At 45.1% G+C, this 27728-nt stretch overlaps 1 protein-coding gene across 7 annotated transcripts in view; it reads right to left on the reverse strand.

Annotated features, from left to right (window-relative positions):
* Positions 1-268: 268 nt before the first annotated feature.
* The window catches only part of Susd1 (sushi domain containing 1), a 142954-nt gene continuing 115494 nt past the window's right edge, over positions 269-27728 (reverse strand). For 5 of the 7 annotated variants that reach the window (XM_031377536.1, XM_031377534.1, XM_031377535.1 and 2 more), the window contains 5 exons: positions 19682-19778; positions 16108-16366; positions 12677-12716; positions 2552-2645; positions 269-2236 (listed from right to left, as the gene is read on the reverse strand). In XM_031377536.1, the coding sequence (XP_031233396.1) occupies position 2236; positions 2552-2645; positions 12677-12716; positions 16108-16366; positions 19682-19778 (491 nt within the window). In that variant the 3' untranslated portion in view covers positions 269-2235. Of the gene's footprint in view, positions 2237-2551; positions 2646-12676; positions 12717-16107; positions 16367-19681; positions 19779-27728 lie in introns of those variants that run through there. The other 2 variants (XM_031377537.1, XR_004120834.1) reach the window with 2 other exon arrangements.

Genomic DNA, 27728 nt, shown 5'->3' on the forward strand with positions numbered 1-27728 from the left:
AATCAGCACTGTGGTCTACAGAGTGTCCTTTGTCTCAGGTTTTTGACTGAATTTTTCCCAGGATACCCATAAGTTTCCTATGGGTCATTCCACACGTTGACTGGGAGTCCAGGTAAGGAGGGGAGAAGGTATTATCATGTAAAAATGCTTTCTTCACACTGTGGGAAAACCATTTAAGAAGAACAGCAAGAAAATGAATCGAGGTTTTTACAAATACCCACCACCTGCTCCTGTTGGGTGTGTGCACAGAGCAGCTCCACATCGTAATTTGGAACAATCAGAGGAAATGACGTTTGTGTATTTGCTATTTTTACAGCTGTGGATGAACTCTTTTTGCATTTCTACACTGTACAGGCTGATAGTTTACTTAACATTTCATTAGTACATTAGTTATTGAACCCAAGTTGGTTTCTTAAATATATATTAAACACGTGAGATTTCTTCCTTTCAGTGGTAATTATGTTAAGTCACCATGTGTGTAATTTGGACAGTTATTCTAGAATGCTGTAGACATATTGGTCCTAAGTTGCTATCTATGATTACGTACTCAAAGGACAGAGGTCTCTGTTACTAGCAAGGGCCAGCAGCTTCCTTCAAGGTCACTGCCTCCCTCTGCAGTTGAGGAGAACACTTGCCGGAACTCCACCAGGTTGGGGTGGCTTTATGGACAGCGTGATGGTGTTTGAGTATCTAAGCATCAGTGATTTCAAAGGAACAAAGAAGCTGATAACTTGAGCTCATGGTTCAGGAGCCTGGGAAGCCCAAGAGCGTGGCACAGGCATCTTCTCGACTTCTGATGAGGGTTTCTCAATGCTTCAAAGCACAGTGAATGCAGAAGGAAGGATGGCCTCAGAGGTACCACATGCTCTTGAGGTAACTAAGCCAGTCCTATAAGGAAGGAACCAGTGCCTCCAGACATTCAATTGAGCTTGTCAAGGTCCCACTCTAATCAAATTTCACCAAGGGTATTTGTGGAGACAAATCACATATATATCATAGCACCAGGTCCCCAACAGACACCCCACAATCAAGCAGAGAACACGCCAGCCATGGCCCCGCTGGTGCACAGCTCTAGATCCACACTCTTCTGGGTCCCACCCTGAGGTTGTAGTCACATCCCTTTCCTTCCCCTGTGCTCTTGGGTATGTCTAGCAAGGGAGGGAGTGAGAAGAGAGAAATCCCAGCCTTGGAATTGAGCTGTCTTAAGAGAAAAAGTTGAGGAATACCCAAAGGTTTGAAAAGTCAAACTTAATACACTCTACATATTCCCTTTTTACAGAGGAGTGTCAAAGGCACCTGTATAGCCACATGGACAGTAGGCCAGCCCTGCCTGCAGCTGATGTTTCATGGGCCAAGGCACAGTCTCAGTCATGGTTACTGGGGTCGAGGTAGAGTATGTCAATCACTGTGGTTCCTTATCCCCCCAAATTCATGTAGATGCTGGCCTTGAACTGCATGCTGCTTCAGCCTATTGTCCCTACATTACCACCAAACCCAAATATCTCAAGGGAGGCAGAGAACAATTTTACAGATAATGGGTAAGAAAAAGGGGGACCAAAAAGAAGAATGGGGAAGAAATTACAGAATGGGTTTCTTTCTGGAAAGCAGACATCACTTTTGGTCTCATACAAACAACTGGAATTGTATCAAAGCCATGAAGAGAACCTGAGAGAGCAGCCAGGCTATTGTACTTTCTGGTGTATAGACCAGGAGCTAATCCTAAAATGCTTGAAACATTTATTCAAATCAGTGTTTTTTATCCAGTGATCTCCTTCATAAATTCCAGCCCAGACTTAAGCCCATCTCATTACCTAGTGAGAAGAATAGATCCTGAAATAATTAATAGATGAAGTAATTAAAGGAAGAGGCAGACGTTCCACTTTCAATGTCTATGGAACCTAACTCACAGGGTCTGTGGCCTCTCCACATCCAGCATAAACAGGGGCTGACTCACGGAGTCTATAGCCTGTGGTATTACATTGGACATGAGTCTTAAGTTCACAGATATACAACTGATCCAGAAAGCATGAAGCACACATAAACTGCTCCCATGTTTTAAGATTCCACAGAGATGAGTGCCATCTTGAATTCAGGAATGATGTCATGCTGGGTTGGAGAAAGTTTCAGCCCTCCACAAGGGCTTAGGATGGGATTCACACCGTAGACGGGCCTGAGAAGCTATCAGAACATCTGTGCATCATCAAGTCAGTCTTCCCATGCTGAGCCCATCAGCCATCTAAACAGAGAGGGGGGAGAGAAGGCACAAACACTGCACACCCTGCTGTGCCCTCACTTCGTGCCTGTGTGTGGCTCATACACATGTCCATAGAGCCCAGGCAGGTACGCTGCACAGGACACCAGCCTTCCTGCCGGACTGATGGGGCGGTCATCACTATCTCTGCTTTTCCTCCTCACAGCTGCAGGATCAGTCTCACTGTCCCCCCCTGCTGCCTATGCTCTGAGCCTCCCTCACGCCCAGCTGTTCTGCATGACTCCCATCCCAGCCTCCCCCCAATTCCACTCATTCTTCAAAAGTGACAGTCTCACATACCACACTGCTGAGAAGGAGAGGAACGCAAGAATGGTCACAAAAGCCACGGAGCCCAGTCCAACGCCCACCATCTGCTGTGCTGTGAGCAATGAGTCTGTCGGAAGGAATCATATGATGAGCCATAGCGCGTCCTGTCATGGCCCTCCCAGGAGAGCCCCATCCAACTGTGCACATTCTGTTTTAACCTGAAGCTGGTCTTCATTTAACAAAGAATCCCAAGAATGCCTCCACAGAGCCCCTGTGTCCCCAGCAGCTCCTGTGGATTTCAAGCCTCAGGAAACCACAGTTTCAAAGCATTTCTATCAAGGAAGCATAAAACCAGATCATATTCAAGTTACAAGGGAGAAAAAAGAAAAAAAACAAACTTGTGGACACACCAAAGCTATGTGATGCAGTGTGCACAGACAGGTCCTCACTCAGGTCACTTGGACAGATTTTTATGGGTCATTCCCCTCCACGTGGAATAAGTTCATCCTGATATCATTTGAACGCAGGTTTCAAAAATGTTAGTCAGTTCCAGTGGTCACATATAAATTAGTACCTTCCATTGGGCAGAGTCACCTCTGTCTCACTACATCAGCAGGACAGTACCATTCTGCTCTGCCCCACAGGCTCTCAAAGTCCATGTAAAAGTCCTTGGAACACATGTTCTATTTAGGAAAGGTCACATGACAATTTCAGGGTGATCCCTGATTACAAATTGAAAAATACCCACATTTGTAGGGCACATTTGGTCTAAAAGGCTTAATTCAGAGTTTCATGACTCCACCAAAAGCTGTGATTTTTTTTTTATTAGAAGGCATGTATGTATCAGTCTCTGTGTGGCACACATTGTTGTAAGCATCTCACACATGCTAACTCAGGCTCCTGTGGCAGTTAACCTTGAATGTCAATTCAATCGGGTTGAGGGGTACCTGGGAGATTTGGGAAGTATATTCAGGGTGTGTCTGTGAGAGAGGGAAGATCCACCCTGAATATGGTTATCACTATTCAATAAGCCAGGGGCTTGGATGAACCAGAAGCAGAAGAGGCTGGTTGGCTTGGGCTTGCTTCCCCTCTCTTCACTTCCTGGCTATGGTGAGGTGAGCAGCCTGCTCCAGCAATGGGGAGCTACCTCATTCAAGCCGGAGCAATGGAGCTCCCAACTCTACACAGACACCCCTGGAACTGTGAGCCCAGTCACATCGCTCATTCACCTAAGCTGTTTGTTCATTTCTTGTGTTGTCATGATGAAAAATTAACTCACGTCGGGCGGTGGTGGCGCACGCCTTTAATCCCAGCACTTGGGAGGCAGAGGCAGGTGGATTTCTGAGTTCGAGGCCAGCCTGGTCTACAGAGTGAGTTCCAGGACAGCCAGGGTTACACAGAGAAATCCTGTCTCAAAGAAAAAAAAAATTAACTCACGCATCTCCTAACGAGTGTTTATATTCCCTTTTTACAGAGGAGAGTCAAAGGCACAGAGTAATTAAGCACAGCTCAGATATCTATAAGCAGTTTAAGAGCAGTTTGGTTCCAGTGGAAACCCTGTGGGGTCCAGGAAACCTGTAAGCACAGACATGGGACACATTTTTAATAGTCAAGGAAAATTCACTTTCTCAAAAAGTGTTATTACAAGACTTTCTAGAAAAACATGGATTGGCCAGGTATGTGGTATATACACACCTATGATGCCAGCATTTAAGAAGTCAAGGCAGGAGGCTCATGGGGCCAACATGGGTTGCACAGTAAGACCCTAACTCAAAATTACAATAAAAGAAAAAAATTATACTTTTCATATTCAGAAGAAGAGGGCCTTGACATTTTAGGATGCTAAATTATCAAATGGAAAGAGGCTAGTGAAGAAATTGGAATTTACTTGTATATTTTATATGAAAAGATTTGGAGACTGTCAGACATGGAGACAATGGAATATTAGCATAGGAAAGAATATGCTAGAACAAAATACAATGCACAGGAACAAAGCCAACCCCATGAAGCCATCTTGCAGCTTGAAAACCGGAATGAGGGTGTTCATGTACTATCTCCACACCATCCTTCTCTACCAGTGGGACTTCAAACCAGCTCATCGGCCATTGCCTGTTTCAGTTTCCACAATGAGGGATCCTCTAAGCACACGGAGACCCTAACAAGAGAACCCACCTTCCAGGGTTACTGTGAGAAGTAACGATTTGCCACACAGTACCAAGTAAGCATAGCAAATGTCAGCTACTGTCAACTTTTGTTACCATTGTTTCGTAACTGTTTCAAATACCTGAGTGAAATAATAAATGACCTATATCTGGTAAGGAGAAAAAATGGCTGATTAGAATAAAGTGATTTTTTGGTTACTATAGCTTATTCTATACATCAAAATAAAATGCAGGCGCATTAAAGGCATAAGCTGAAATACTAAAGAACTGGAAAATGTTAGATAAATTTATATAATCTTAAAATGGATGAGAATTTTCTGAATATATTGATTAAAGTGGGAGCCTTATAGGCAACTACATTCAAAAGCGTGTACTTTATATACACAAAACTAATACAATGGCTAAAAAGCACCATTTGCACAAACAGTGAAGCTTTGGTTTTTAAGAGAAAATGCCTCCAGCACTCAGGAGGCAGAGACAGGAGGATCCCTGAGTTCGAGGCCAGTCAGCTCTACAAAGCAAGTTACAGGACAACCAGGGCTACACAGAGAAACCTTCTCTCAAAACAAAACAAAAAAAACAGAGAGAGAGAGGGGGAGGGAGAGAGAGAGAGAGAGAGAGAGAGAGAGAGAGAACAGAGACAGAGACAAGGAGGAAATACAGCATTGGAGATACAGGTGTTAAAGAGATGCTGGTACTTTTATGCCCTGAGTACTTCATGCGGCTAACCCTTCTCCAGTTTTTGTTATCAGTATTTTCCCCACATATTTCCTCCACACTTTAATCTCTGATGAATGAAAATGCTGAACTGAAGGCCTGTGGACTGGTGTCCATGCCGTGTGAGTCCTGGATTTGCTTAGTTATTCATCTGGAGTTACTCGCTAGCTAGCTGATGTCGGTTTTGCATTGTTATCTAGCCCATTCCTAGGCCTAGCCGCAGCCCTCATATCACCTGCTCTGTCCACAGGGGTATTGTTAACTGTTAACAGAAGTCAAAATACTCTGCTTTCTGCCCCACTTCCCTGGCCAATGAGTGAGTCTCTGTGAGGAGGAAAGGGGAGACACCCGGGGCATGCTCCACGCTGACTCATTAGAAACGCTGCTGTTACTATTGCTATGGGTGAGAGCCAAGCCATCACCTGGGCTGGCCCTGACTTCAGGTTACCTTCAGAACACTCCTGGTGGCGCCCTCTTTGTACAAAGTCCTTGTCTATTGCCCAGCCCTAGCCTTCTCTTCCAGGTCTCACAAAGGTCGCCCGCAGTTGTTTATCTGTCTTATTCGAAAATTGTGTGACTCTGCTCTGACGTGCTTTACACAGGTGGAAAGATACTGAGCCCCCTCACAATGCAGCAGGACAGAAGCAAATAGGAGCCGAGGATGCCAACCTTCCCCAGACCCGTCCACCAGCAGCAGTGAGCCATGCTATTCCTTGCAGTAGACATTACTATTGAAAGTTAGTGTTAAAAGGTGGCTGGTGAGAAGGATGACTCAGAGGTTAAGAGCACCGGCTGCTCTTTGGACAAGTAGGATGCACTCCTGTTAACCAGCAGCTCACGACCACCTGTAACTCCAGCTCCAGGGGATCTGACACTCCCTCCTGGCCTCTGAAGGCACTGCTCTCATGTGGTATACACTCATACAGACACCAGCACATACACAAATTTAAAAGAAATAAGAAAGCGCCCTTTGTTTTGCACAGCACACTTGGATTTGGGCTCCCAGCATGATTTCCAGTCCTTGGCTACAGATCTTTCGGTTAGCTTCTCATACAAACTCAAAGTCTACAGCAGCACTCGTGGGTGTGGCTATACAGTTTCTTCCTCTGTGAATACCTAATAAAATTTACAAGTGGCCACTTTGAATGATAGGTTTTTTTTTTTTTTTATGGTCTTGCCATTCTCTGGCTCCCCTCCCTTCCAGTCTCATGCTGTGGGATCTTTTATTTTCCCTCTGAATCATCCGCAGAACATTCTCTTAGAAACTCATCTGAGGGACTCGTGTGCTGTTAGTCATTCTTAGAGAAAGTAAATACATTTGAACCCTAACCCTCCTCTCTACAGACACTCTGCTGGGAGCAAACCAGGCTTCTCTCTAATCTTTTACTGATAGAAAGACTCCAGGTGCTAAAGAGGAAGTTAGACCCTGTGACAACTTTGACGACTTCCTCTGGGTGTGGGCATGTTGCTTTCAGAACTTTACACGGGTATAGTCGTTTCCTGAAAGCAACTGTTGCCATCCAATGGTAGAAATATATTAATGCCATGACTTGGTCTGGCTTGGGACACATCCAGTGCATGTGGGCAGTTGGTGCATTCGTTTGAACACAGAAGAATAAGTAATGATTTAGTGTGTTCTTTTTTCCTCTGTTATTCTTTTTTTTTTTTGGTTTTTTGAGACAGGGTTTCTCTGTGTAGCCCTGGCTGTCCTGGAACTCACTCTGTAGACCAGGCTGGCCTTGAACTCAGAAATCCACCTGCCTTTGCCTCCCAAGCGCTGGGACTAAAGGCATGCGCCACCACTGCCCGGCTCTCTGTTATTCTTATCTGATTTCTCCATCATGGGGGACACAGAAAAGGGGAGTGAAGCAGGAGATAGAGTCAGAGGTAATGTTTGATATAGCAGCAGAAATGCTGAATTCATTTTATTGTAACGTAACATACTGCTCAGCGACCAGCCCAGCCATTAGCTCATCCTGTGGCTCCAGGTTCAGGCACACTGTGATGGGTTCTCTGCTCAGCACCAATACAGGGCTGAACTCAGTGTATTGATGGCTCACCCTCCCATCTGGGCTGGACTCAATGTATTGATGGCTCACCCTCCTCTCTGGAGGCCCTGCAGAAGAAGCTAAATTCACTCCCTTGAAGTTGCAGAACTATGGTCTACATTCCCTTCTGGTCTATCAGCGTGGTCTGTCTCTGAGCTCCTGCAGGCCACCTGCACTCCTTGCCATGTAGCTCTTCAAAGCTAGTAGGAAATTTCCAGGGTCAAGTATGTCTCACCCTTAGGATTTTCTTTTTTTTAAAAAAAGATTTATTTTATTTATTTTATGTGTATGAGTACACTATAGCTGTATAGATGGCCGTGAGCCATCATATGGCTGCTGGGAATTGAGCTCAGGACCTCTCCTTGCACCACTCACTCATGTGTAATGCACTGTAGCTGTCTTCAGATGCACCAGAAGAGGATGGTTGTGAGCTACCATGTAGTTGCTGGGATCCAAACTCAGGACCTTCAGAAAAGCAGTCAGTGCTCTTAACCACTGAGCCATCTCTCTAGCCCCAACCCTTAGGATTTTCAAGACCTAAGTTCTGACCTGTAGACCCAAGTTCAAGGGTTTGTGTGACAGATCAGGCCTATCGCCTTGCTGAAGACTGCATCTTCAGAATGCATCCTCCACAGCATCGTTTAGAACAGTCTTTGACTGAATTAGCCAGATAAAGGTGAGTGTGTGTGTGTGTGTGTGTGTGTGTGTGAGTGTGTGTGTGAGTGTGTGTGTGTATGTATGTGTGTGTGTGTGTGTGTGTGTGTGTGTGTGAGAGAGAGAGAGAGAGAGAGAGAGAGAGAGATTTTCCCAATATCCCTAGGGAAACCTTTAGAGAGACAGAGACAGAGATTCCCCCAGTCTCCCCCAGATTAGTTCCAGAAAACCCCTCCCCTAAGAAAACAGAATTTTTTAATATTAAAGTCCCACATAAAATATTGTGACTTTGCTCTGTCTCCAGATTACTTAGAATGATGAAAACGATGTAAATTCTATGCAAATAGCTGATATACTATGCTGTTTAAGGAATGAAAAAACCAGCCCACAGTCAGCACGGCAGCCACTGTTTTCCGAAGTATCTCCACCTTCAGCCGACTGAAGCCACAGATCCTAGGATCCAGCTGGCGGATTCTGGATAACCACACATTCACCTTAGGCTTGTAGCTTGCAAATTTTCTCTGCTTATTTAGTTTGACAAGTATTAAATCTGTGCCTCATTCTTCATAAAACTGATGGCTGCCTACCTGCTGGATTCAATGTACTGTAAATGAGCATCTAATGCATGCCAGGCAACGGTTCAATTGTTTTTGTTTTTGTTTTTAATATTCTCCCCAAATGTTTGAAACCCCACAGAAAAAAAGAAAAAATTACCAGCTGCTCCACAGCATGGGAGAAAAGCTAAAAAAAAAAAAAAAAAAAAAAAAAAAAAAAAAAGGAGGCAGAGGGGTGACCCTGAGGAGCTCTGAAAGGCTTCAGGAAGAGGATGCTCTCGGACACCCGTAGGAATAGAAAAGAATGGGTGGTGCTGGTGTCAGAGGTCTCAGGCAGAAGGCTGGGAAGCAATGGGGAACCCTAGAAGAGCTACCAACGGAAACACTAGAATGAGTAGTACAGTTCAGATGCCAGTCAGGTGGTCACAAGCTGGGATAAAGAGAGAAATCCTGAACTTGTGTGACGGGAGATGAACCGGGAGGCTCTACCACCTGTCTGTGCTACAGGAATGAAGGCCTGAGCTCTGAATGGACAGAAGGAAAGGCACACAGTGTGCAGGCTGAAAGAGAACTGGGGAGTCACCGACACCTCGAGTTTCATGCCTGTGCCTGGAGAACGTTCCCCGATGAGAGCTTGCCAGCTTCTCAATGACTCAAGAGATCACAGACTCACAGTACTTTGAGGCTGGAAGGACTCTCAGCCCAGGCTGAGGTGTCTGAGGACTAGCCCACTTAAAAAACATTTCAAAGACACTGATCAGGAGCTTGACGTCAAATACGATTCCCTGGCTCTCAAGCGTTCCTAATGGTGGCACTGTGAAAAGGTAAATACAGAACGCAGCATCGGTCAAAGCCAGAAGAAGGTTGAGCACTGTGCAAGGACCCGAAGTAGTCTAAGGATGGGCCTGCATCACACCCGTCTCCAAATTACCTAAAGGGAGTTGTCCTGGTTAGGGTTTCTGCTGCTGCATGAAACACCATGACAAAAAAGCAAGCTGGAGAGCAATGGATTTATCTGGTGTATACTTCCACATTGTAGGAAAGAAGGGAGGACAGGAACTCAAGCAGAATAGGAACCTGGAGACAAGAACTGAGGCCATGGAGGGTGCTGCTCTTACTGGCTTGCTCTCCGTGGCTGGCTCAGCCTGCTTTCTCATAGAACCCAGGACCATGCGTCCAGAGATGGCACCACCCACAACAGGCCAACCATCTTCATCAGTTACTAATTAGGAAAATGTTCTACAGTCTTGACTACACCTTGATCTTATTGAGGCATTTTCTCAACTAAGGCTCCCTCCTCTCCAGTGTCAAGTTTACATAAAACTAGCCAGCACAGATGTCTTCATGTATGTTTGTTTGTTTCTTCCTTCCTTCCTTCCTTCCTTCCTTCCTTCCTTCTTTCTTTCCTTTCTTTGTCATCATCATTATGATCATTATTTGGCTTTTTGAGACAGGGTCTCACCATGTAGCCTTGGCTGGCCTCAAACTCAGAGACTGATCTGCTTCTGCCTCCCAAGTGTAAGGATTCAAGGTTCTCAGTAATGATTCTTAAATTAAGGGTGCGGAGGGAAGGACAATTAGAAAAGCCACTCAGATATTCTCAAAATCCTTCCTATTCATCACAGAAGACCAACTCTAGCCTCCTTCGTTTCTTCTGCCTGCTTTGACCCTCTCCCGATCACATCCGACGGTTTCCAGAAGGATAGATTCCAGAAGCTTTGTCTGGGTCTAAAAGCTTGCACATTTCATTCACAACTATATTTTCCTTGTAAGCACTCTATTCTGTCCCTGGAGCTCCAGGGTGTGCACTGGCACACCCTGAAGGTATTTTGGATGTTGGAATGTATGCTTGTTTCCTGTATCTTTCATTAAACTGCTTCAGAAAAGAGCTTGACCGCAGCACACAGCCCCGTTAAGACGGCAATCTAAGATACAAGCTGTTGGATAACTTACCTGACCCAGCTCCAAAGTTAGCTTTTCTACTCTTGTAAGTTTGAGTAGAGATAAAAAGATGCAAAGTAAGATGAGAGGAGAGGCAGACAGACAGAAGCTTCGCTCCCTGAGCCCCTCCTCCACATGTCCTGCTAAGGCCCCTCTATAACAGAGCACCCATTGTAAAGTCCATCTACCGCAAGCCTGAAAGAGGTCACGCTGCCTCACCACTTCAATCGTTGTCTCCTGTGGCTATGCTCAGAAGTAGGGATGGGGTGTAAGGAGTTAAAGGGACACGTGTGGGTTATGGGCAGCATTCCTCAACCTACGGCCAGGAATAGGTCCATACTCAGAGGTTATAAATTTAACAAGGTTTCTGGAATTAGCCACAGACTAATGGAATTCCTGGGAATCAAGTCCACTGACTGGCTGCCTATTGTTTTTAAACAACCGTCCTGCCATGGAAGTGTGACAATCAAGGATCCGTGATTACTTAATCCGGAGGCAGATTCCCAACCCCTTTGAAAACTCTGTTCGTGGAGATGGAAGATTCAAAACGCATACCTCATCAGCAAGAGCCAGATCTGGAGCCAACGGAAGACCCGTCCCATCAAGAAGCCTGACTGATCACATGCTCAGACTGCTGCCAGGACAGCCACGGCTTTATCTACCCAGCAGGGGTGGCTGCTGTCAAAGGCAATGCTTTTTGCCATTTGATGTCATGTACTAAAGTTTGAGAATGATTATGTCTTCCATCAGAGTTGCACATCTGGATCAGATCAAGAAAAATACACAACCCCTGGATTCCCAGCCTTGGAGTTGGATGCAGCAACCAACCTTTGAACTCTGTTCTTTTCCTGCATTCCTTTGGGAGTTTTGTCTTTTTTTCCCCCTAGATGTAGGATAGTTCTATTCTGTAAATAAATTATTTTTATTAATATAATTATGCATCACTTAACAGTGGGGACGATTCTGAGATGTGTCAGTATGTAATTCCTCATTGTGCAAATATTACAGAACGTTCTTAAACAAAATAACATGAGTAGCTATGTCTCTAGCTGACACAAACTCTCCCCACCCTGTTTTAGGCAGTCTTGTTAAGGATCCCAGGCTGACAGTCACTATCCTCCAATCTCTGCCCCTAAGCGCTGGGATTCAGGCATATATGGTCCACACCACACTCTAGGAAACGAAATCTTTTGTGCCTTCCCCTATATGTGTGTGGTCCACCATTAGACTCAGTTGTCATTATTGGTATGTGACTGAGTGTGTGCATGCGGGTATGCATGGTGTAAGTCAAACAGCGGGTCTCAGGCTTCTATAGCTCTTCTTTTGGTTTGTAACCAAGCTTTCCAGCACCCTTAACCTTGATTAGAATCTCTCCCTCTTCTCAGTGCCGCTCTGCTGGAACAACTGCTCTCTCCCCAACAAGCCACATAACCCACACAACACCCAACACAGACCGATTGCTATCATAAATCCAGGGTGACTCAGCCAGTGGAAAGCCACCAGAGCTAGGAGGAAGAACTCTTCTAAACTGTAAAACTTTGTCTTCACTGAAGTTACTCATCTGGGTGTCCCGGGCTCATCTCTCCTAGGTTATAGCTACAGAAGAAAAACAGTGGGGCCAATTGACACTGCCACGGGAGAGACGGCCGGCTGATAGCAAGGATAGTCCCACTTGTGGCTCTTTATATAATTTTATGAGTTCCCACCACCTCTTCAGTAATGGCTCAAATGTGTCATACCCTATGGCATGAGAATGTCTGTATTTTTCGGAAGATACCTTAACTTGTATGTCTGTCACCACCTGTGACAATTTAAAGCAAGTCCTCAGTATAAGATTGGTGCTGATGCTGGGCAGTGGTGGCGCAAGCCTTTAATCCCAGCACTTGGGAGGCAGAGGCAGGCGGATTTCTGAGTTCGAGGCCAGCCTGGTCTACAGAGTGAGTTCCAGGACTGTCTCGAAGAAGAAGAAGAAGAAGAAGAAGAAGAAGAAGAAGAAGAAGAAGAAGAAGAAGAAGAAGAAGAAGAAGATTGCAGATTGAACATGGAGGAAGGACAGCGTACATAGAAAGAACATGCCCTTACCTTTTACCTCAGCCCAGACAGCACAGGAATATCTTCTCACCTGGAAAAGAAACATAGAGGTCCATCTAAGTAGGAGACACAGGGCATTATTTTAAACAGTATAATGGGAGACATGGGGCTCCATTTTAAAGAGTATAATGGAAGACATGAGGCACCACTCTTTTTTTTTTTTTTTTCAATACAGGGTTTTTCTGTATAGCCCTGGCTGTCCTAGAACTCACTCTGTAGACCAGGCTGGCCTTGAGCTCAGAAATCTGCCTGTCTCTGCCTCCCAAGTACTGGGATTAAAGGCATGGGCCATCACTGCCCGGCTGTGAGGCACCATTTTAAACAATATAATGCAGATGCTAAAGCCCTCTGACTCTCTGACTCTCATACCCTAATTTGAACCCTAAAATCTTTAAAGTCCCATCTTGCTTTTATAAGTGTGTGTATTTATGTTGTGTGTTGCTAGGGATTAAACCTACAGCTTCACATGTGCTAGGCTAGGGATTCACCACTGAGCCACAACTCCAACCCTATCTCTTCCATCTCATAATTCAGCCATACATCACCAGTGTTCAAGGGTCTGGCATGGGTTGCACATATGGGAGTGGCTCTAGATGTCATTTCTGTGGGTTTCCAAAAGATCTTAGAAAGCTTACACCAGGAGTAGACAATGGACCATCAGGAGCGTCATTCCTAACTGCCCAGCTCTGAACATCTGGCACCGACTGCCTGTGACCTCTGCTGAGAATGCTGAGATCGCATCTAGGTTCTACAAGAAGTAGTGATGTGTGTTATCCTCAAGCCATGAGAAGCTCTGGCATAATAATATTTTGTCTCTCTGGATGATGCTTAACAACTTCAGTCACCCAAAATGAGCTTTCAGGAAGAAAGCAACAACAAAAAAACAAAAAGACTTATAAACTTACTGAAACTGAGCATCTCCTCATCTCCTGGTAATTACCACTCATACAGCTGTTGATGGGGACAGCTGGGACTCTTGAATGCGGCTGAGGATTCAGTGCAGTCTCCCTCAGGGAAGTGGCTCTAGATCTACCCCTCCAATCTTATTATGAGGCTCTCTTTCCAGTGACACACTGAGCATTCTGGATTTTAAAAATATATTTAAATGGAAAACTTTTGGGGGAAAAGCTTTAACTAGCCACAGATTTTGAATATAATTCAATTTTGCCTTGAGGCTAGTTTTGAAATTAGGAATGAAGCAATATGTATGTCAAGACAATGAGAAGCAAAGGGTAAAGCAAGTAACTGAAAACATTACAACCGAGAAACTGCCAGGGGCAGGTGACGTAGGGAGATCACTGAACTGGTATTCCTGGGTCAGATGCACAGTTTATAAAACTCACCCTGCAGTAGCTGGAGCAAGGAGATCAGCAAGAGCAAGAGACAAGAATCGGGATGAGTGATGGGCAGAGAAAAGATGGCGAACTGTGCACAATGCTGGCTTTAAGTAGAAGAGAGAAGAAAGTGATTTTAAAATGGCATTAAGGTGACAGAAGTGATCCAAGTTGATAACAGGACAGACAAGAAGGTGAGAACTCAGGAGAGGACAAGCCTGATTGCTCCCTTAGCCTTAGGGCATAGTGGGGGCTATTGATTAGGACAAATACATAAAAGGAAAAAAATGCAGATGTTGGAAGACTTATGCTTTTAAAATATACCATGAAGACAGGATAGTATTAGCCTGTAAGTCAATGACACAGACTCTAGCATCCTCCAATGAATTAATATATGTCAGATATGTTTGAGAGAAGCACTTCTAACGGTTAGTTTGGTCAACTCAATGCAATCTAAGAATCACCTAGAAAGAGAAACCTAGAGGGGCTGTCTGGATCAAATTGGCTTAGAGATATGTCTGTATGCAGGTATTCAGGATTGTTTTGATAATTTTATTTGACAAGGAAGACCCAGCCCACCATGGGTGGCACCATTCCCTATATTTCAGTCCTGGACTAAATAGTGAATAGTGATCTGAGTAATATGCATGCATACACTCATTCTCTCTCTGCTCTTAACTGGGACTAGCTGCTTCAGGTTCCTGCCTTGACTTCCCAAAATGATGTGTTGTAATCTGGAACTGTGAGCTGAATAAATTCCTCCCTTAAAGTTGCTTTTTACCATCCCAGCAACTGGGCCAGAAACTAGAACAAGTGCCAAGAATTTCATGGAGACCAGACAGTCTTTCAACAAGTAGTGTTCAGATATTGGAAACAAGCAAGCCAGGTGTGGTGGCGCACACCTTTAATCCCAGTGCTTGGGAGGCAGAAGCAGATGGATCTATGAGTTCGAGGCCAGCCTAGTCTATTGAGTGAGTTCCAGGACAGCCAGGGCTACACAGAGAAACCCAGTCTCAGAAACAAACAAACAAAACAAACAAAACAAAACAAAAGAAAAAAACAACCAATCAACCAGAAACCAAACCAGGCTGGACTTTTACCTAATGCCAAACGTAAAAGCTCAAAATGAACCAAATACCCCAAAGTAAGACTTAAAACTAAAAACTCCTAGGAACCAACACAAATGAGAAAGTTTTTGTGCCTCAAAGAACATTGTTAACATTAAAATAAAACCAAAAACTCCATAAGAATGGAAGAAAATGTTTTCAACTTCATCTCATAAGAGATTAATGTCCAAATTATTTAGAGAACTCCAAACAACGACAACAAAAGGAATCAAACAACTCAATTTAAAAATTAGTGGCTGGGTGGCAGTGGTGGCAGAGGTAGTGGCACACACCTTGAGGCAGAGGCAGGTGGATCTCTTTGAGTTTGAAGCCAGCCTGACCTACAGAGCAAGTTCCAGGACAGGAGGGCTACACAGAGAAATTTTGTCTCAAAACCAGACAAATAAAGACAAAAAACAAAGACAAAAATTCATAAAGAACTTGAATAGACACTTGTCCTAAAGAACAGGACTGCCATCAAGATATGAATGGATACTGAACATCATTAATCTTTAAGAAAATGCAAAACAAGACCACCTAGCACCCATCAGGGTACCTATTACATTAAATCATTGAGGTAATGGTATTCTGAGCTTTAACTTTCCAAATCTTTTTTTTTTAAGATTTATTTACTTATTTTATGTATATGAGTACACTGTAGCTGTACAGATGGTTGTGAACCATCATGTGGTTCCTAGAAATTGAATTCAAGATATCTGCTCGCTCCAGTCAACCCCGCTTGCTCCGGCCCAAAGATTTTATTATCTGTAGCTGTCTTCAGACACACCAGAAGAGGGCGTCAGATCTCATTACAGATGGTTGTGAGCCACCATGTGGTTGCTGGGATTTGAACTCAGGACCTTTGGAAGAGTAGTCAGTGCTCTTAACCACTGAGCCATCTCTCTAGCCCAAATGCAAACAATTTAAACCTCATACGAAAAAGGAAAATACAGAGGTCAGAACATCATTGAAGCAACCATACCTTATTCCATTCACTTGCAATCCTTAATAGAATGCAGTATTCATTTCCTGTTTTCAAAGGTGCATTGTAATATTTCCCATAGTACAGCCTGTCTCCAATAGATATCTCCAACGTGTCATCTGCAACATCACTGGCCAGGATTTCTGCAGTCACATATCCATCAGCAGGAGAAGTGTTGCCAAAGAATGAAGTCATGCCTTCAGAATCACAAGAAAATGTGCTTTGCAAGGACAGGGGAAGGACCAACACCTGATATGAACTGGGAGAGGGGAAAAAGCAGAGAAAATGGCAGGGGCCTTGTGAAGAACAGAGATCTCATTCATCACCAGGCCCCTGGCCAGATGTAAATGTTGTAAGGCTTGTCTGGAGGACTCTGTATTGGGGTTTACTGAACTCACACTGTGCAGTAAGCATCTTAAAGACACCAGATCGGACAAGAAAAACTGCTGGCTACATGGGATTTAGTGTCTGGCAGCTCTAACTGCAGTGGACCTCCATATTTATCTACAGCCAGATGACAAGCCAAGTTCTAGCTTCACAGGGAGGCCAAGCACAGGCTCTCTTAGGTGGGAGAAACTGGCGAATGTATCACTACCTTGTGTCTGTCACATGGTTGATCTGATCGGCAGTATGTCACATGGTCAAGTAAAGCCTGGCACTGGGGAGGGTTTAAAAGTCACATGAAGGCCCAGCACCTACAAGAGTGAATGTGCTCAGTCTGAAGCGCGGCTCCAGACAGTCATGCGGTGACTTAAAACAGAACTCATATGATTTTCATTCCCCGCGGTTCAGAAGCTGACACCAAAGTTCACACCAAAGCAATGAGCGGTCAGGAATAAAAAGTCACCATGAGTTAATCTGGGCCGACAAGATCCTAGAAAGGTAAAGTAGCCTGCGGATCTGGTGAAAATGTCCCTTAAACAAGGACACAGAGACACACTGACAATCAGGTGTAAGCTTAGGAATATGTATCCACCCAAAAGAAAAGCAGCCTGTCAGAAGAAACGGAAAAAAGGAATGCACCTAGCCAAACCATGCCTCCCGTGCCGTTCCTGTCGGCTCAGCCTTCACTTCTGGTATCATAATGTGTGAGCATGCCCTATCTCTACTGACCTTGATAACAGGGGTGGGCGTGAGGCTACAGGACTGCCTCTTGGATCTTCGAGTCCTTTCACATTTCTCCCCTTTTAAAATTGTTAACTTTTATTTTATGTGCATTGGTGTATTGTCTGCATGTATGTCAGACCCCCTGGAACTGGAGTCACAGACATTTGTAAGCTACTATGTGAGTGCTTTGAGTTGAACCCAACTCCTCTGGAAGAGCAGCCAGTGTTCTTAATTACGAAGCCATCTCTCCACCCTGCCCCCCACTTTTACATCTCTTCAGTTATGATCAACTCCCCATAAACGCTGGTTGAGTTGAATTTTCAATTGAGAAAAAAAGAGTGCCTGGACTAATACCAAATGTGATTAGGGTGATTTCCAAAACTCATTAGGCCACATAATTCTATTTTACCACCAATTTTGGGCTTCCTGCTCCACATTGCTAATGCCCCATTTCCTGCTCCCTAAAAGCACATGAATCACTTGGTTAAGGAGAGAGAAGCCCTCCCCCACGGTAGCTGTTGTATTTGGAAAGTCTCCAGCCACCTGCTATGTACCCAGCCATGTTAGGTGAGGGCCCTGATTTCCATAGAGTCTGGACTTACTTTCAGAAAGGATTCTGAACAAAAGGGATTAAGTAAAACCTGCAGAGTAACAAATAAACATTGAGTTTCTGCTGCCTTTGGGCTACATCTGGGACAGCTTTTCCAGGGCTTTGAAGGTATGGTGGCCATGGGCAAGAAGCCCCACACTGACTCACCCTGCCAGGTAACTGGAGTTCAAGGCTCACCTGCACCCGGTTGATTCTGTACATTGCCCATTAGAGGTACCGTTCGCAGGGGCAGGGGGCAGCTTCCTATTTAGCTAGGCAAATATAGAAATTCCCAGGTCCCACCCCAAACCTATGGGACCAAAGTCTCCAGGACTAGAGTTGGGAATGTTGGCTGCTGATCAGGCAAGCCAGCTGATTCCTGTTAGCTGGTAAGGGTAAGAGACATTAGCCTCAAGGGAGTCCAGGGACAGGCCTGACCATCTGCCTAAGCTCTCTGTGCTCCATGCCAGGGTTCACACAAAAGACTCAGAGCAGACTCTAGCCTGGCAAAGCTGGTACCTCCAGCTCAAGCCAGGCTGCCAGGCTGGGGAGCCGGCACAGCTCACCTCCTGGTAAATAACCCTGGTGACGTGAAGACTCTGCAAGGACTTCTCTCCACTTCCACTGCCCTCCCTGCATGACTCACAGGTCACCGCTTCCTGTTTTGAAGGCACGGACTGGTGCACTGCCACCAGGGCAGGCTGTCATTTGGCTTTTCTTTTTGCCTTACGAAATTATTTGGCTTAAGTATCACATCTGCTCTTGTAAATTCGTTCAGGCAATGAATGATGCCAGGCTTCTGTTCCCCTTATAGCAACAGGATTACAATACTTTCCAGTAACTTACCAGGAATCAAGAAACAGAGCTGTTTGGGCAATGTCTGTCCCTGAAAAGTCTTGAACTTAACCCTGTCTGAAAGCAGGGCAGCCTGTTGTATATAACAAATGGATACTCACATGGTATCCCCAGACTTGCCCCTCCATTCTTATAGAATATCTCAGATTTATTTTTACCTTGATTGCACTGAACAACGAACCATTACACTGGAGGGCCCTTTATCAAGGGCCATGTAGGTCAGGCCACGCACACCCGAGCTCCTTGACCTGGTTCCTGGCTCCCATCTGCAGGCCAATGCTAATCTTCCTGTCTGAGAAGGGGGACTGACTGAACTTCCCTAACCCTCCCATGATCTTTGTAAATAAAAGACAAAACTGAGCACAATGCAGTCCTCCAACAGAGGTAAATTAACCCCATCTTAAGGCCATCTGGAGTCCCAGCTGGTCACTAACTACATAGTGTCTTGCCTATATAACTCAATGTGTGAGCAGAAAAAAAAGAATGCTCCAAATGAAGCCGAACAGCACTTGGGAGGCAGAGACAGGCAGATTTCTGAGTTGGAGGCCAGCCTGGTCTACAAAGTGAGTTCCAGGACAGCCAGGGCTATACAGAGAAACCCTGTCTCAAAAATACCAAAAAAAAAAAAAAAAAAAAAAAAAAAAAAAAAAAAAAAAAAAAAAAAAAAAAAAAAAAGAATGCTCCAAATGACCTTTTCCGAAACCACTACACACACCCCAAAAATCAACCTGACGTAAGAAAGAGATATCCTGTCTCTGAGAAATGAGACAATCCTTGTGACCCACCATCGTTAAAGGAAGTGCATACAAGGGGCTATGCTGCCCAAATGTTTGTCTATGGTCCCTTGTAAGTCTCACTCTTCATTGGGAAGGATGCTACTGGGGCCACAAGCTCACTATGTGTTCAGGGAAACAAAGCAAGGGCCCAGTTGCATTGCTCCAGCTACCCAAGTTCAGCTACTCACAGGGAAGCCTTCCCACTCACATAGCGGAACCACTGTGTGGAGTTAAGACAGGTACTCACCTGATAGGTCCATTTATCTCCTTGGCTTTCCTCAGCCTGAAGCGTGGCAGAGGCCTTCCACGCACAGTGAAAAAGTCTACTTCTGGAAGTAGGGGCTCTGAAAACAAGAAGGAGAAAACATGGGGGCTGAGCAGGCGGTCAGGTCAAGTAAAACACACAAAGAAAGTGGTCCTCCTGGAGGCCATGAAAGTTTTTAACCTAGAAACTGGAATATATATACATCAAAAAGGCAAATGTTGTATGAGTTCACTTGGGTGAAACATTTAGATTAGTCAAATTCACAGAGCGAGAAGACTAGAGGTGGCCAAGAGCTGAGGGGTGTGACAAGGACCTGAGCTCATTGCTTAAAGCTGAAAGCTTTTGTATGAAGTGATAAAACATTTTGGATACAGGTAGTGGTGGTACAACATGGTGACTGTCCCAACACTAATAAAGTGTTTATTTAAAAATGTTTAATGTTGCCCAGCAGTGGTGGCGCACGCCTTTAATCCCAGCACTTGGGAGACAGAGGCAGACAGATCTCTGAGTTCGAGGCCATCCTGGTCTACAGAGTGAGTTCCAGGACAGCCAGAGCTACACAGAAGAACCCTGTCTCAAAAAAAAAAAGATTAATGTTACATTTTACGTTACATGTTTTTTTCATAATAAAAAGAAGCGATGACCACGGTCCAACACCCACAGGGTGTTGCTGTTGGCTCCATCAACCACGGCTTTTGATGTTTGTAGACAAAATCTTATTTGGTAGGTGCTATGGTTTCGAGATGGGTTAAGGGTGTTGCCCCAAACCTTCGGGCATTGGAAGCTTTGCTCCCAGAGTGATGATGTAAAAGAAACCTCTTAGATACAGAGTCTGGTGAAAGGTCTAATTGGTCATCGAGGGTGGTGCTCCTGGGAGTGACCGATGCAGGTTTCAAGGAGTGAGTTAGCGCCCAAAAAGGTTGTCATAAAAGAGACAAGACTGGGCCCACCTGGTTGTGCTTACTCCTAAGGCGCATGGACACTTCCTTAAATAATCCATTACAAAGCCATCTTCGGAGGACCCCCTCATCTGGGGCCAAACTCACGGAGCAGCCCCACCTTGAACTTTTAGCATCCTAAAGTGTGAGCAAAAGAAATCCCTTTCTTTTTCCAGATTTGTACATTTTTATTATAACAACAGAAAGAGGACTCATGTAGCACAGAAGACCAGCATGTCAGACTTCTAGATCCCTCCTAGACACAGTGTTTTGTGTGTCGCCCCTCCCTGCTTCCCAGCCCTGGGTAACTAGATTCCCCAGTTCTTCACTGAGAGAAGAACACACTGACAAGCTGACCCCAGGGCTGGAGCATCGGTGTTTACATCCCAATGTCCCTGCTCCAGATGCCAGTCTGCCGGTGGGCAATGTAAGGACAGACTGGGCACTGGGCTTGCATGGTAGATCCTATCTGTGTCTCACTTTAGCGGAGCTCCCTAGCAAAGCTACCGGGTGGGCAACATGTATGGACAGTCATTTTCTCCCTCCCTTGCTGTTCCTCTCTCTACAAAAGACTGAGAAGAGTTCCCGCATGCCTGTCTGGTCACATGACTCATGAGAAGAACCGTATTTGGCTGTTGTCCCCTTATGGTCCCACCTTTTTTGTTCCCCCTTTTTCAGGGTGTCATTCTGAACACAGGACAGATGCTTTCAGCTCACATGCAGCCTCCACTCACTAAGCAAACAGAACCAAGGCAGGTCTGAAACCATGCCTACAGCCATCATTCATATTCAACATCAAAGTTTAAAGTGGGAGAGTCCATGGAGCTTTATTCCACTTTGGCTCAAGTAGGTTTCATCAGCAATCAGCAATAAGATCTCTAGCTTACTTTTTGCTTTTGTCAAGAAAAGGTTTCTGGTGCCTGGCAGTGATGGCACACGCCTTTAGTCCCAGCACTTGGGAGGCAAAGACAGGCGGATTTCTGAGTTCGAGGCCAACTTGGTCTACAGAGTGAGTTCCAGGACAGCCAAGGCCATACAGAGAAACCCTGTCTTGAAAAACAAACAAGCAAACAAAACAAACAAACGAACAACAAGAAAGGGTTTCTGTGTAGCCCAGGCTGTCCTGGAACTCACTTTGTAGATCAGGCTGGCCTCAAACTCCCAGAGATCTACCTGTCTCTGCCTCCTGAGTACTGGGATTAAAGGCGTATGCCATCACCGCCCAGCCTCTCTCACTCTTATGTGGTCCCCATGTGACTAATATGCTTGACATTTACACCTTTGACAAGTTATGGGTAAGGAAGCCTAGGGTGTAAGTGCTTTATCCAGAAGAGGCAGAGGGAGGATGCAAACTCATTTACCCTAGGATCTCTTAAATGCCAGCTCCACCATATTTTCCTCTGGGTTTTTATATCTCCTTTCAATGAATTAATAACATCCATTTTTACTACACCAAGTGAAGGCTTTACAACATGCCAACTCCAGGAAAGTAATCCCCTTTTACAACCCTACTGTAGCATCAGAGGTTCCCCCAGTGTGGCTCACATGGAAGAAGACAAAGTTAAGGTGCAAAAATAATCACCAATGTAGTGGGTAAGACCAAGGGCTCTGGCTTCTACGACTTTGGTCTCTAGCTGCCCATCTATAAAATGGGAACAAGAACAACAGCTACTTTGATCCTTGCACACTGAAAAACGCAGTGCCTGTAATGTTTGGTGTGTCTTGGAGGCGCCAAGGCTGCTTAAGCTCCTTAACATGGTCAGTGAGTCAATAGCTTGAAGAACGTCCCCTAGGATGATACCAATGCTCATTTAAGGATGATTGTCAGCCAAGGGGAATGGATAACTCAATGGGATTTGGTGCAGAAAGAAAGATCTGTGTCATGGATGTCATTGACTAATCCACAAGACACTTCATTAATCCACTGTGGTCAAGTTAGGAGGGTTCAGATGGAAGGTTCTAAGTATCTCTCTTCATCCCTCCAAAAAGCTGAAATACAAATTCTACTGAGTTAAATACCAGTTTAAATGTGGTAAACACCTTCCATGTATTGTGCTTTGAAATAATAAGGTTTATTTTGGTTTTGTTTGGGTTTTTTGTTTTTTGAGACAGTTTCTCTGTGTAATAGCACTGACTGTTCTAGACTTGCTTTGTAGACCAGGCTGGCCTCAAATTCACAGAGATCTGACTGCCTCTGTCTCCTGAATGCAGAGATTAATGGAGTGTAACACCATGCCAGTACTAATAGTAAGTAAATTTAAGAAGCCAATTTCTTAGTAGCAGCCCCTTCCCTCCCCATACAGTTCCTATGGGGCTGTTACTCTTGAGTCTCCAAATGCTATCTGGCCTAGGCCCTAGAGACATGATCACCATACTTAGAACTGACCAAATGGAGTGGTCCACTTAACTCTGAGAGATGGCACAACTTCATTCTTACTCTTGGATCACAGCTGTAAGTACCACATAAGCCAGGAATGTTCATCTTTCCAGGTCTGGGTGAAAGACCTCAGGCAGAACAGCTGAGCAAGAACAACAGGACACTTAGAGTACATTTGTAGCTGGAACTTAATGTGCTTCAAGTGAGATCCCTTCCTGGACTTCCATTTGCAATCCAGCGCATTCCGCAGGCTTAAGCTTTGAGTTGGTTCCTGTCATTTACACCCCAAAGGGCCGTGACTAATTTTAGAATGCATTCAGCCACCCCCATCTTCTGCTGAAGGGCAGAACACACAGCTGTATGTACATCTGAGGGAGTTCTGGCACCAGGCCAGAAGCCATTCTTAGGCCTCTGTGTGAGAGCACCTGCCAAGCTAGGCAGATCCCCAAACTCAGGGCTAATAAGCTGAGTTTTGGCAGTGGAAAGATGGATAGTAGGAGGGAATGGGTAGGTATAGGTCAGATCTGAGGTTCAGGAAAGAGTTAAAGAAGGCCTGAGTTAGAAGTAGAACATAAGAGCAGAAGAGAGGGTAAGCTGGAAGAGAGTGAAAAGTCAGTAGTCGAGGTAGGAAATGCTTTTGGTCTGAAGAGACCAATGCAAGAGAAAGCAGAGAGGTCGGACATGGAAGGCAGAGAACAGAGGAACACAGGCTACAGTACAGTCACCCCATGATGCTCCTCACCACAGCTTGGAGAAAGTCTGGAAGCACCCCACATCCAGGGCATCTGCTGAGACTGAAGTATGTGTAGAAGTGGCTCAAAGGAAACTAGAAAGTCACATGAAATCTAGAAGTGTGGGCTGGTGAGATGGCTCAGTGGGTAAGAGCACCAACTGTTCTGAAGGTCCTGAGTTCAAATCCCAGCAACCACATGGTGGCTCACAACCACCCATAATGAGATCTGATTCCCTTTTCTGGTGTGTCTGAAGACAGTTACAGTGTACTTATTTATAATAGTAAATCTTTGGGCCTGAGTGAGCAGGGTTGACCGGAGTGAGCAGAGGTCCTAAAGTCAATTCCTAACAACCAGATGAAGGCTCACTACTATCTGTACAGCTACAGTCTGTACTCATATACATAAAATAACTAAATAAATCTTTAAAAAAAAAATCTAGAAGTGCTTCTGAAGTCACCAGACACAGTGAGTGACACAGATCACATTTCTCACTGCCAAGAGCCCTAGGTAGGGGACTCTAGGGAACTGCCACTGCTTACAGGTAAGGCTTCATAAAATGCCTTTGTGAGGGTCTTTCTTCCTTTTGAGAGGACTCCAGAGAGTGATTTCACGACACCTCTGAGAAAGAAGGCTGCAGAAGTGAGAGAAGAAAAGAAAGTAGCCTGTGCTAGAGCAGTGAGCCCCTCATCTGCCCTCAGGCCTGAGAGCCATCACCAGGATGCTAGTGCTCTGAAGTAACAATAGGTAACGAGAAACGGAGGAACGGATCACATTCATTGCTCAACCCTTCTCACCTTGCTCAACCCTTCTCACGGTCTTCTGGGCTGCCCCTCTGTTCTCCTCCGAGATAACTAATCCCAGCTGAGCTCATCTCCCGACTACCCTTCCAATCTGTCTAGTTTCTCTCAACCTTGAGAGAACTGAACAAGGCGCACGTGGCTTGGAGAAGGCAGGTCTAGGGGAACCACAGGAAAACTATGCCTGTTGTGCTCTGAGCCACCCAGTGTGGGATGCACCTTGCGGTTCCAAAGCTGCGCTGCCGTCTGGCTGCCAGTCAGCACATGATTTCCAGGTAGTTTCCTAACTTGCTTGCGCGAGGCCTTCCCCAACCTGATCTGTTACACACTCCGTACTTCTCTAAAATGTAAGGAGTGTGACCATCAGCATGTTGATTCTCAGCCACATTTCGAGGTGAAGTAACCCTGACTTCCTGTTCTGCCGTCACAGTGTGCGCTGTTCCTCGGCTCCCAAGTTGCTTTCCTGGGCAAATCTGCCTCCTTCCTGTGCTCCTCCTTACCGATCTAAAAGCAAAGCCAAGCAGAACATGGGGAAGAAAATGCAGTCCTCTCCCCTGGGTATGCACAACGGAAGCAGGGCCAGAGGCAGGCTTTCCATACCATTCAGAGGTTCCAGTAACTTCTAATCCTCCTCAAGAAGCGAACCACTAGAGAGTATCAGGGGTAGCGTACAGGGGGAAAAAAAAACCTTGAAGAATACAGAAAAAAGTAACAGCAAAATTACAAGCAGGAACCACACAGGGTGGTGACAGAAGAGCGTGTAGTCCAGGAAGACCACAACTCAACCAGCCGAGTCTGCAACACAGACACTGCTTCAAAAGGAATCGAGAGGTGGATTAAACACCCCAGAGAAGAATGCTCCCCTGTGGATTCAGCTTCATGTCTTAAGTCAGAACACAGTCTAAATGGGCCCAGATTATTACAAATATAAGAAAGTTCTAGAGAACAAGATTTAACCTAGACTTCAGAGATGGGGAGCATTTTTCTTAGTATCATTGGAGGAGCGAATTCTAAGACATTAATAGAACTGGTTACGTGACACTGTCAAGTGTCTAAGTGTTTGGTTACAGAGACAGTCCGTGGATATAATGCTTTCCCCACTGCTTGAAGGTCTGAGTTTGGATCCCTGACACCCACATAAAAGCCAGCTGTGGCGGTGTATCTACCTCAGTGCTGGGGGTTGGGGTAGGTGGATGAGAGAGGGGGGACCCCAAAACTCCCTGGCTATCTCATCCAGTCAAATGGAGAGCTCAAGGTTCTGCCAACAACAAAGAAATAAGGTGACATGTGATAAAGACATACACTGACCTCTGCCTCCCTGCTCACCATGATTACAGACACTTATTTCTCTCTCTCTCTCTCTCTCTCTCTCTCTCTCTCTCTCTCTCTCTCTCTCTCTCTCTCTTTCTTTCTTTCTTTTCCAAGACAGGGTTTCTCTGTGTAGCCCTGGCTGTCCCAGAACTCACTCTGTAGACCAGGCTGGCCTCAAACTCAGAAATCCTCCTGTCTCTGCCTCCCAAGTGCTGGGACTAAAGGCGTGCACCACCACCGCCTGGCACAATTACAGACATTTTTAAGTGCAATGCACACATGTGTGAGTAGATTCTCACATACACACACACACACACAGAGGCACACTCATCCATACATATACCATATTTGCCCAAAATTTAAATGTTAAGATAATGAAAATAAAATTAAAGAATAAATTATCTTGGTGTGGGAAATGTGTAATATATATCCAAAGATTAATAATGCTAAAACAAGCAAAATGCTAAGTCAATGAAAGGAGATGCTGTATGTACAAATGGATTAAAAGTTTTTCACTTAAACCTTTGTTTTAAAGAAATTTTGCCTGTACCAAAAGTAAGCAGAGGCCCCAATTTTATGCTGTGAGCACAGGGGATTAAGTTAAAATACAATTCTACTGTCTGAGAATCCAGTACAATGCTGACTTCCTGAGATTTCTACAACAAAAGGATAGGAAGGAAAAGAAAGACATCAAGACTGGTCTTTGCTAAGTTTCAGGCATATGTGTCATGTTAAGATGTGCTCAAAGAAACTCATGGAAACAAAGAAATGAGAATGTCCACTGTAAGCCGCCAGCTACAGGTCAGACAAGCCTTCCCATCCACACAGCTGTGAGGCTCAGCCACAAGGTCTCCCACTTAGCACTGTGCATAGCTATTTGTAATAAATATTTCCTGAATTCAAGTGTCGAGTCTCGGTGTGTTCCTTCTACCACATCAATCACAACAATTCTGTTTTTTAGGATTCTGATCTAAGGAAGCCTTCCTATGCATATTTTATAAAGTTAAAATGTATACAGGGTGACCCAAGCAGCCAGCCCATCTCCTTCCACTGTGGGTCATCCTACCTCAGGGAAGAAAACTACTGGGAACTGAATGGTGTTAGTGAGTGAAGCAGAGAGATGTCGGCAGGCGTGTACTGAGCCATTTAAGCAGGAATGTGAGGCAAGAAGGTAGACAGATGTTTCTGGGAGTGGGAAATTGTGTGGGTGGCAGAAGCACGGGACACCAAACAGGTTAGCTCCTGGCCTGACCCAAGACTGTGTCTCCAGGACCCAAAGACCTTATACTACCTAAGACTTTGAAAGGAAAACAGGTCAGTGGTCAATCCTTATCTAAAACCTCTGATGCAACGTCAGCCCCTCAGACATCAGAGGGACTTTCAGAGATCATTGAGATGCCCTGTAACCAAGTAGGAAGAATGGGCTCCACACCAAGGACTCAAGGGTACAGACCCTTAGAGAGTTGGTAATCATCCCAAATGGAACAGAAGTCTGGAGGAGGAAAACTCAGGAGAGAGGTCCTTCATGATGTTCCCCAGAGCCAGCCGGAGATAGTACAGAGGTGCAAGAGGCAGGGTCACGGAGAACAGGGGTTCTGGCTGTATTCCTACTCATCTGAAAAAGCGCCTTCTCTTTTTCTTATTATGAAGGCAACTAGTTGTTGGCACTGGTACTGAAGTCAAATACAGAAATTACTTCCATCCTTTTCTCCTCGCATTCTTGAAACAATAGCCACGGCCTGGGGAACAACTGGTGGACTTTATCATCACATTCACACACATACTTCTTTCTCCACTTCCACCCCAGCATCCACCCCCCACCCCAGCATCCATTCCTACCCCAGCATCCACCCCCCACCCCAGCATCCATTC

Source organism: Mastomys coucha, unplaced genomic scaffold, assembly GCF_008632895.1.
Source record: "Mastomys coucha isolate ucsf_1 unplaced genomic scaffold, UCSF_Mcou_1 pScaffold18, whole genome shotgun sequence".
NCBI lineage: Eukaryota > Metazoa > Chordata > Mammalia > Rodentia > Muridae > Mastomys > Mastomys coucha.